The 11,394-nt window shown below is 39.5% G+C and overlaps 1 protein-coding gene across 2 annotated transcripts in view; it reads left to right on the top strand.

Moving 5' to 3' along the window:
- tesk2 (testis associated actin remodelling kinase 2) overlaps positions 1–11,145 on the top strand; it is a 32,440-nt gene extending 21,295 nt beyond the window's left edge. For both annotated transcript variants that reach the window (XM_039601987.1, XM_031748184.2), the window contains exons 9-14: positions 1,355–1,439; positions 1,703–1,786; positions 2,624–2,710; positions 4,797–4,935; positions 6,564–7,097; positions 8,479–11,145. In XM_039601987.1, the coding sequence (XP_039457921.1) occupies positions 1,355–1,439; positions 1,703–1,786; positions 2,624–2,710; positions 4,797–4,935; positions 6,564–7,097; positions 8,479–8,768 (1,219 nt within the window). In that variant the 3' untranslated portion in view covers positions 8,769–11,145. The remainder of the gene's footprint in view (positions 1–1,354; positions 1,440–1,702; positions 1,787–2,623; positions 2,711–4,796; positions 4,936–6,563; positions 7,098–8,478) is intronic.
- Positions 11,146–11,394: the final 249 nt, after the last annotated feature.

Consider the following 11,394-nt stretch of genomic DNA (forward strand, 5'->3'; position numbering starts at 1 on the left):
TTCATTACTGCTCTCCACATGATTCTTTTTGTACCTTTCTGTTGTTGCTGTTACAGCTAACTCACTTAAGAGTCTTCCTCCTCTTCTTCCTCCTCCTCCTCATACCACTCACAGGGTTATTTATTGACACATAGGTCAGGCACTAACATTAACAGCCGCCTCTACAGTTCACATTCTCTTCTTTAGTGTTTTGATAACAGTAGGATAGTATCAGTGCCGGGTTTTACTTTTTTAATCCTGCAGCAGAGTAAAGAAGGAGGGTCTCTGTTTTGTCTTTTCTAAACTATATTCAGGAGCGCTGCAGAGAGACCAAATAATAACTTATGTAATGCTTTATGCATGTGCATATGTAAACATGTATGGGTGTTACTGTGCTGAAAGTAGCCACTCCCGTTATTATTTATTATTAAGTGGGAGAGTGCAGTTTGTCAGGAAATGATGAATCTTGGCTTGCTTGATCCAGTTTAAAAATATATGGAGCAAAGGTCATTTAAGTGGAAGAATTAGGGAGTTAAGAGAAATGATACTGTATCATTTTAAATGTCATAAAAGGTGATTAAAAGGTCTGCCTGTTAGAGTCAATACCAAAACCATTGGTTGCAAATGAAAATAGAATGTGGTTATTTGTAAATCTTATAGACCTCATAGACTTCTTTTAATAACAATTTGTAAAGTGTCTGAGAACTTAGGAGACCTGTTGCTAGACCTTTGGGAGAGAAATATTTCCTCATTCTTGTCCGATATGCGATTCTTGCTGCTCAAAAGTCCTGGGTGTTCTTGTTTTGTATTTTTCATTCCATGATGTACCAAATGTTTGCAATTGGTAAAAATTGACCTGCCTGCAGTTCAGACTCTTCTATGACGAAGCCATGCTGCAGTAATGGATGCAGTATGTGTTTTAGCATTGTCTTGCTGAAATATGCAATCTCTGAAAAAGAAGCTGTCTGGATAGGAGCATATGTTGCTCTAAAACCTGCATGTACCTTTCAGCATTAATGGTGAGGTTAGAGTTTGCATGTTTTCACTGATGTTCTATATCTATTTACTCCACTAATGCACTCAAACAGGCTTTTACTTTTTAGTACACAGGTAATATAAAGCCTCATGTTGTATTAAACATCCTTCCTTTACCCACTTTGTGAACAGGGTCAGGTCTCTTCCTTGTTCTACACTCTCTCTTGTCTTCCTCAAGTTAAAAACAACTCTGAGTAAAAACATTTTACATCAGTGAAGCAGGAAAACAGAGTTCTAGATTCATCTTAAAGCTGCAAAGTTTCTTACATTTTCTGGCTTTTTTACTACTATGGCATGCTGCATATAATACATCATTCTGTTTCTGTGACGGTGTGTTTAGCGCTGAAGGAGAGAAGCTTTCAGTGGTTGGGTCTCCTTTCTGGATGGCTCCGGAGGTGCTGAGAGATGAACCCTACAATGAGAAGGTAGATGTTTATCTTTACAGCCAGCGTTGCTATGGCCTCAGACTGGATTGAACAGAAACTTTGATTAGACATTGTTAGAATAGTTTTGATTAAACCTAAACAAACCCCGATGGAAACCGAATCTTCTGAACTGTTAATAATAGCAGATGATTCGCAGTTTCTCTGATCTGAATTGTGAGAAGGGGGAATGTTCTATTTTTATAAGGAGTCTTTCTTTGCTCTTGTGGGTATGTGTGTAAATATTAACGTCGATCTGTTTTCAGGCCGACGTGTTCTCCTATGGAATAATCCTGTGTGAAATCATCGCAAGGATTCAGGCCGACCCCGACTTCCTTCCCCGCACAGAGGTGACTGCTCATCTGCCTCGCATCTCTTTTCCAATCACATGACCTTGTAATACTAAGTCTACATGTTTGCACTGTACACAGACTAATCCTGTTGCTATACCGTGCCTCTCACCATGTGTATACGGTAAAATAGTTTTTCACTGAACAAAAAGAGTGTCAACCATTTTCCCACCCGTTTTAGAAAAAGATAAGTGAACTTCAAATATTTACTATTTATTCATCTACTAAACTTTCTCATTGTGCTTATGTCCAGGCTGTCTTTGCACAAGGCTGATGTTTACCGTTTATGAAGGCTCAGAATATAGCTCTTCAAATTAGTTAAAACCACCCTTTTCAGTTTGAGTTTATAGCTGCAATAGCATCGTACACTGGCATTAAAATTATGAAATGCATGTTAATAAAATACAGAAACTTTAATCACCTGTACATTTGTTTTGCACACCGTTTAACATCAAAATCCCTTACCAAGCATCTGCTGTATGCAAGTTGGCATGAATTCATTAAGAATGATAACTGGTCAAAAGGGTAATCCTTTGCATTCCAGTGTGAATTGTGCCCTTAAGCCGGGCTTAGAAGTGAATCCAAGTTAATAATAAAGTGGCTGATTACTAGTCCTTGATGGTCTAAAGCAAAAGAAAACTTGGCAGCCAGCAGTATCATGTCAGAGGGATTAGTTTGACATGAAGCTGGCTTTGGCAGCTGAGTTACAGTATGTCAAACATCTGCTGAAGCGCTGTCAGTCTCCGTCTTTATCCCACTGTTAGAATATGAATTTCCTGTTTTGTCCTTTATGTATCTCAAACCACTTTGTCCCTCTCGCTTCGCCCTCCTGACCAGAACTTCGGCCTGGACTATCACACGTTCCAGCACATGGTTGGAGACTGTCCGCCTGACTTCCTCCAGCTGGCCTTTAACTGCTGCAATGTGAGTCCGTTATACAACCTCATTCTTTGTAATTTCAGAAATATTAAAAGTTCAGGATTCAAATAATCCTAGTAGTGTCTGTGAGGCTTCAGGCTGCTCTGATTGCTCTGTTTCTAAAAAATTTTTCCTACTATTTAAATCAGTATGATGTCAAAAAAGAGCAGATATCTGTCATATGGCCATTTAGGCCCACCCACCTGCTCTTCAGTCCTTGCGTTTGCAACCGGCAGCCAATCGGAATAAAGTTGGCTTGATAGGGTAGAGAAGCTAACATAGCTTATTTCAGACCAAGTGAAATGAGCGGCTTCATCAAAACCCATGAGATAAATGACTGTTTTGAACTGTGATTCATTTAAAGTGGCTCTTTTAAAGCCCAATAAGCAGCTTAGGTTTATTTTAAGCATAAAAACATGTTGTTTACTGGGAGATGTACGTGGTCATTGCTTATCAATTTCCAATCCTCTGCTTTCCATCTTGTGCAACAAGCATTTAGGGCTGCTTATCTCTGACCAGCATTTACAGGAAGTAAACAAAACATAACTGTTAAATATTTAAAATTCAATAGAAAAAAATGAATGTGCTTGTTAGCACAAGTTCACTGATAATAAACACCCACTGTCTGCTTGTGAGAAAACAGCTTGCAGGCAGCAGTAGCTTTAAAGTAGCTCATAAAGTTGAGGCTTCAGTCTGTTTTTATAATGTGTTTACCACAAACTCTGCTATGTTGAGACAACATTTCCCAATTGGCTTTGTCCTGGAGTTTCTACTGTTTTATTTCTAATTAGTTAAGTAACGTTCATTCCCTTTTTCAGAAATAAAGGAGCAATCTGATTATGTGAATAATCGGATTTAGCTTCCTCTCTAGAAGGGGTTCTGTTCTCTGAAAGCGGACCCACTCACTTGGCACGTTCTGCTTTTCTTAAGTCATATACTGGTTTGTTGTAAAAGTATCTAGAATAAGCAGCAAGTAAATGAAACCATAAAATAAAATATATTTGCTTATAGACTTTAAATGAGATTTTGCTGCTTTGTTTTACTCACATGATCACTGAACTGAAAACACGAGTTCATTTTCACTAAAGTTAATTACAACCACAGATGATGAGAGCATTAAAGATCTTACAGCACCCTGCTGATTAAGACTAGATAGGCCTCTTCTATCCCTTCTCATCCTTATCTCTTGTCTTGCTTTTATCATCCTTATCCTTATTCAAGTCTGTTTCCAAGTCTGTCTCTTTCTGGCATTTCCTTGTTACTTCTTTTCCACTTCTTTGCCAGTTGAATATCATTTTTTAGCAACACTTTCATTCTTTTTCACACTTTGTATTTCCTCCCAGCTGTCTACTGCCACAATTTCTTCTTCTTCCATCTGCCTCCCCTTATTTCTCTTGCTTTTATTTTGCCTCTCAGCTTTATCTTTTTCATTTTAATTTCATAAATTTCTATCCTCAATAAATTCAGTCAGTCACTGTTCTTGGAAAGGAGGGGCTTTCCTGCATAGGGGAAGTTTTGTAATTTTCTTATAGGGATTTTTAGCTAGAGCCAAATGTTAATCAACTGCTGTAAAATATTAAACACGTTTGAGTTTACATTTCTGTCACATAGGGTGACTCATTGCCTTTAATGTAAGGATATGATTGTACTTGTATGTGCTGGCACCACCCAAAGGTAAATCGAATTCTTAGCCATAAAAGAAACATTTTATTACCAGATTTTATCGCTGAGGTCAGTTGAAAATCGTAGTGACCTCAGATGTTCATTTTACTACTCGTCTTAGTATTATACCACAGTCTGCTGAGCAACTGAACATTTCCCAACTAGAGTGCCAATAAAATTATAAAACAGTCCTTTCTTTATGCCACTAAAGCACCAACCTGTAAACTACAGTTTAAGGGTTTTGGTGTCATCGAGTAATGTAATGTGAACTATGACATTGTTACATAATCAACGCAGTTTTCATATTAAGATAAATGCAATTCTATGTATGTGTGTTTCCCTTTACCTAGAAAATAATTTACAAAGTGCAACCTTTGATAATGTTTATTACTGTCACTGTCTTCATATCTCCTTTTTTTTTCTCCTTTAGATGGATCCTAAACTCCGTCCGTCCTTCTCAGACCTCGTCAGGCATCTCGAGGAGATTTTCGCACGCCTTAAAGTTGAAGATATGGAGCATGAGTGTGTCCCGCTCACTGGGGACAATGACAAGAAAACCATAGCCAAAGGTAACAGTCCCGCCTCCCACCCTCACATAAAACTTCAGCTTTACAGTCCATAAAGGCTACACACGAAGATGCTTGTAAATTCCTGTAAGGGGAGGTGAAAGGAGGGGAAACTGTAAGCAAACAAGGGAACAGAAATTTCCCCCACCTCACCCTTGCCACTTACAACAGTACAGACTCTGCTTGTCTTATCTTCTCAGCCTGTCAACTAGTCTGTATTTCACCATTTATCCAACGAGTGTCAAGCCTGGCACTTTCTTCTTTTTCCTCCTAACACCACAGCGCTTCTCATCTCAAAGCAAACGGTCACTTACAAAGGTGCTGTTTACACTGCCCTCACCCTAAACACACGGCCAGACTTGCTCAGGCCAGATTTTGCTCCTTCCAAACAGCCTGGTCTTCAGCAGCGTAATAGCCCTTATTTCACTGACGTCTGTATTCACTATTATCGCACTCAAGCGAGCTATTTAAAGTACATCATGTTAACATTTATCTGAGTATCCCTATCACTGACCCAGAGCTCGAACCGTGAATCACTTTGATTCCTGAAAATATAAACTTCATCCACGGTAGAAGAGGAAATTTGGTCAGAGATGAACATTCCTGCTTGAGACACTTAATCCATGCAGGCCCAGGTTTCACTTCTAATTTGGTCCCACGAAGAGCCGCCTGCATGTCTGACACATCATGGAGTCATGAGGAGCCAGTAATGATTTTGTTTAGGCAAGCCCCAGAGCTCCTGTTTCCCCCCCCACTACATGTTATGTCACAGCTGTGACACAAAGCATTTATACAGCTGTCAAGATTATTGTTTTCTTTTTATCCGATGAAGGTGACAGAACATATAAAACGCAGTCTTAGCCTGCTGGCATGGGGATGATCCCTCATGTAGCTGTTACTGTGTGGAAAACAGGGCCTGACTGTGACACCTCTCATCTGCTGTTGGTTGTTACATCATAAACTTCCTTTTCGCCATTCCTCCTCTCCTCTGTGTACCCATCCTCCTCCTCCTCGATCTCCCTCTCTCTGCTGATAATATCAATGTTTCCTGAGACCAGGATCACCCTGACAGTAGGAAATGTTTCTGTTGCATAACGAAAACGTAAAAGCTAAATATTTTTCCAAAGTAGCCTTTTTTTAGTCCACATGAGTAAAAGGAGTTTCCTGGAATAAAAGAGACACCCGGGGGTGCACTACAAGCTTTGAGAGGAGCTCTTTTGTGTAGATATATTTATGCTGTTTGGAACAGTTTTCTCAGTACTTTAAAAAATATTTATACAAGTAAACCCTTTGTTTTTGAACAATGTTTAACAACCACCGGCGAGACTGTTTCTGTAATCCTCCTGTTTTTCCTGCCATGATTTCAGCGTTGCGAGAATTAAACCAAACTGCACCACTGAAAACGTCTGTTTAAATAATCTCATGCAGCGCCTTGGGAAACTGTTAACATACAGGCTTTGTGGAGTATCTGCATACACTGACTTTAGCCTATTCTGCCATCTAGTGGTTTTAAAATGTTCCTGCTTCACCTTCAGTATGGCTGTGTCAGAAGAAAACCTGAATACACTTCTGTACATTCTGTAGATTTTATGTAAGATGATCACAGAAAGCTCTTGTTCTCTTCATTTAAGGTGAGAAGATTCAAGGCTTCAAGCGAGGGAATCCTCTTGGTTTCCAGAACGATAAAATCCCTCCTAAATCACCCCGCCCCAGACGAAACATCTGGCTCAGCCGCAGCCAATCAGACGTCTTCTCCTGCAAGCCAGGAAGAAAAGTCAACGTCCAGGACCCTTACTATAACCCCCCTACTGCCAAGAGAGCCTCCAAAGCCCGCAAGATCAACCCTTTTACAGCCCGAGAAGATCTGTGCGGTGGGAAGATTAAGTTTTACGACGTGCCCAGCAAGTCCGTCTTCTCCCTGGTGTTTGACCTCCACTCGCCACCTGGAAGTGTGTTCAGTAACCAACCGTGTGCTCTCGGGCCTGGAGGAGCCCAACAGGAGGCGTCTTATTACTGGCAGCAGCTCCCGGGAAGACAGTGTCACTCCTTACCGGTATCGCCCCAGCTTCCTCGCTCTGAGATCTTCCACCTCGCCGCTGCTGTTAGCACCAACAACAACGGTTCTGTTAACTGTAACTCCAGCCAGCTGTCCACAACTCTTCCAGGTGAGCTCAGCAAATATTTGTGGAAAGATAAAAGATGTGCTTCAAGTAGAAAATAATCAACTAGATTAGATTTTTATGACTTAAAAAGCTGGCTGATTGTCTCTATTGAAGTGACATGTCAGGGACATTTGTGATTAACCAAGCAGTTAGCATGTAATATGCACAGTATGCATTGTAAATAAATAACAATTTAAATTTCTGCGTGTGTAAGTAACTTGCTCGCTTTGTAGTTTAAATTCTAAGCTAGAGGATTGTGAACTCGTAATATGCTTCTTTTCAGCTAAGAGTGCTAACAGTGCACCATACATAAGGCAAATAAGGCGATAATAACCAGAAATAAGGAACTCATGTTCAGTGCTACTTTTGAGCAGGAGAAAAGATCATGGTTTTAAATAGGAGCACAACACGTTATCTTCTGTCAGTGATGACCACAGTAATGACCATATGTGTCATATTATTACATTACCTGTTCACTTTTAGGTTACTGTAACAGTCTTGAGTCATCATCTGTGAAGTCAGTTTCATTCAGTCTGTTTCATATAAATAAAACAGGGTGGGCCATTTCATTCTGCAGGAGCAGGAACAGAACAGTGTGTAATTATTAAGGCGATTTCCTCGTTGATCAGTTTTTGCTCCTTTAGTGTAGGTTGACATGTTAATGCGATTATTTGAGTTCCAGTGCAGAGAACACTGGAACAAGGACCATTACTGTATCGATATGGTAATGGTCATCGATGGTTCCACATAATTAGAAGCTAAAGTTTGGAAACTTGCAGGTTTAAATGAAAAGCCATGTTTGAGGTTGATGAATAACAGGCAATATTTGTCTGCAGACGCCATGTGCGACCTTATTAAAGTCGTTCTTTATGATCTCAAAATAATAATGCACTTTGTATGTCAGACAGGAAATTCCGGTGGCAATCAAATATAGCAACCATGTAACTGATAGTAGCTTTCTATGACTTAGTGTCACCAATTTACCCTATTTACACAAGTTTATGTTTAGCCATAGATCAACATGTCTGTCCTACTGATAGTGTGAGAAATCTGTGTTCATCTGATTATCAACAACGCTGCATCCAAACTACTTCAGACTTGGTTGGTGAATTACCAGGAGCCAGAATAAGTGCACCGCTGAGTTTGATGCTGCTTGGATGAAGGATTCCCATATTTTGACTAGAAGTTGTTTGACCAAATTACATGCTCTGCTCTGTGTGTAGGAGAAGTGACACACACACACACACACACACATAGTACTATTGTTGTATCCTGTAAATTGTAGCTACAAAGAGTTGATTGATGATTTACGGCAGTCTTTTTGTTGTAACCTTTTATTCTTACTCTTTCTGCTTTTTTTTTTTATTTATTTATTTTTTTACAGGTACTAACTCACGATCTGATACAGGCCAGATGGGAAATGACATCCGGCAAAAGGTGGCGCTGAGCGGCTGGGCGAAGAAATACGTCGTGGTTGAAATCCCACCCTACTGCAGGCAGAGGAGAGGGGAGGATGACGGGGAGGTAGAGGGAAGCAAGGAGGACTCGTTAGGGGAGAGCTGGTCTCCGATGATCCCCAGCAGTGAGAGAGACAGTGGAGAGGCCATGGACTGCTCGAGCAGCCCGGAGGAGGAGCAGGAATGGGAACGGGGGACAAACACATGCCCAATGTAATGCACCCCCGCAAAACACGCAAACACACTGAGGTGGTGGAAAAGAAAGCAGGGAGGGCTCTGACTCCACGGGGGCAGCGGAAAACTGCTTTTAAAAGTAGACTGGACACATTTCAAAGGTTTTTGGAGAAGAAAAGATAAAAGGAAAAATCACTTGATTGTGATCTTTCAAGTGAATGTATCACCTGTTGAATCAATCAAGCATACTTGATTTGGATAAATAATTATTTTTCAAAGTTTCCGCCCAGGTGTGAAAGTCGCCAATAGCACAAAAAGCTTTTTATCAACGCAACGGACCCTCTGCATAGAGATTATTTTTCTGAAAAGGTTGTTTATATTTAATTTTGTGAGATGTAGATTTTTTTCTTTTTCCTCTAGTCAGTGTTTTGTCTATGAGGACAGGTATTGAAGAGCCATTGTGTTGTTTAGGTTTTGATACTTGTTGTGTTCACTGAGATACAAATGCTTATACTGAATCATAAAAACCCCACATCAGATTGACAAGACCGTACGCTGATATTCAGATGAGAACGTGCCTAAAAGCACTCATGAGACCGATGTTGACAGTTGACAGAGTTAAGGGTTTGTCACTGATTTCTCTGTGAAATTGGGAAAAGGGTGGTTCCTCACTGCTCATTCCTCCCAATTAAAAAAAAACAAAAAAAACAGGCAACTGAAATCTTTCAGGAACATTTCTTGTTCTTTTGACATTTTTTAGCCCGCTAACTTAAAAGTACAGAAATCTGGTAGCCACTTGAAGCCAAGGTAGTCTTTTGATGCGATCAGAGGAGAGATAAACTAGTCAAACTAAAGCCAGCCAGTCTAAGCATTTTTTTATTTCTACCCTCTGTTGGCAAACATAGCTATTGTAATAAATGTCTTGTACATTTCTGAACTTAAAAGTTGCTGTCAGGCCAGATTTTCAAAACAGTCCCTTGTCCCTCCAAAAAAGAAGCAAGCCAAAACACAGGTTATTTACTTGGATGTGTTCCAACTCAAGACAAGTTTAAAGCGACACGATGCAACTTTTAAAGAGCACAATTTCCTCCAATAAATAAAAAGCCAAATGTCTGAGATCATACCACCACAAAGGCTGAAAATCCTTCCACGTTATGCATGAATTATCCCTGGATTCAGAAGGATATCTGGATCTAGCTTCATATACATCTCAAAAATATATCACAAACTCGGTCTCCCAGTTTTGATCATGTAAAGTTTTGATGCAAAGTTTCCAGTTTTTCGCCATCTCTCTGTGGTGATAAATCCTTCCAAAAATTCCTGCATGTAAATTTGTATGTACTCCAAAAATTAATCAGTCCTGCGTTTGCCAAGTCTCACCACTGATGTTTTTTTTAAAAAAGAAGGGAAAAAAGAAGATAAAATAATAATATTAAATAATCCGTCCATAATATTTGAGTGCTTCTACTAGCAGACGAACCATCCAATGTGTGATGGGTTTGAAGTAACAACCTGTTTCCCACATTACTCTTCTGATTAAATATTACAGGATGAAGCTACTGAAGCATAATTAAATCCACGATAAGGTTGATTACTGTAAGTTATACAAACAGTGTTGTCAAACAGTCCTTACAGATATGTGCATTGTCAGAAACTTTTCATGGTGGTATTGTTTTAACATTGGTGATACTGGAATCACTTAAAAGGACTCGTTGACGATTGGGTTTAAATATGTTTTCCAGTTTAACGTCACAACCTGGAGTTTCAAAGTCTTTCGTGGTGACTTTTCCGCTCTAGTGGAGGGAAAACATTTAGGCAACAGGAAGTGCCGCAAATAAATGCAATTGTTATTTGGTAAAACTGAATAATTACAGCGTACAGTACAGATTTTTTTTGAAGCTGCTAACATTTGGTTCGGTTTGTTTAATGAACTATGAGACCCTGTGACTTGTTGTACTTTACACTCCACTGAATGTCTGAATTGAATCAGTCATCTTTAGTTTTTCCATGTCTATCTCCACTTTAGTGTAATGAGTATTAAAATCCTTGTAAATGTCTATCCGAACAGCTCTCAGTGTACAAACTAAATGGCTCATAAAGATTAGATTCATAGTGTTGAACATCAGCGCCGGTATTTTTTCCTTCATGTGGCTTTTGTTGCGTTCTGCTGATCTCAGTCTGATCCCTCCAATAGAAACTAAAATGCACATGTAGAGTGATATATACAGTCCTGTCCTATCACTACTCCTCTATGCAACTTTTATCACAGTTTTACAGGATAAAGGATCTAATTTCATATTTATAATGAAAAAGTAATGTCTTACCTTTGTATATTTGTGTAAAATGTTTGTGGTACTTGCCTTGTCGAATAGATTAAGATGTTTTGTTTTTTCTGATTGAATAACAAGTTTCCCTGAGTTTTTCTTGCATTTCTCATTTTGTCCTTATTCAATTCAGATTCCAGAACCTATTTTAGCTTTCAGAAAAGGTCAACCAGTCAGTCTTTAATCAGTTTCTAATCACCAATAACCCTAACAAGCATCACTGGATTGGAGGAGGAAGCTAGAGTACCTGAAGATACACGGGCAACATGGGAACATTGAAACTCTAGACAGATTCAAACCCAGGAACCTTCTTGCTGTGAGGCATTTGTGCTAACCACTGGACCA

This window comes from Oreochromis aureus, linkage group 18, assembly GCF_013358895.1.
Source record: "Oreochromis aureus strain Israel breed Guangdong linkage group 18, ZZ_aureus, whole genome shotgun sequence".
Classification (NCBI taxonomy): Eukaryota; Metazoa; Chordata; class Actinopteri; order Cichliformes; family Cichlidae; genus Oreochromis; species Oreochromis aureus.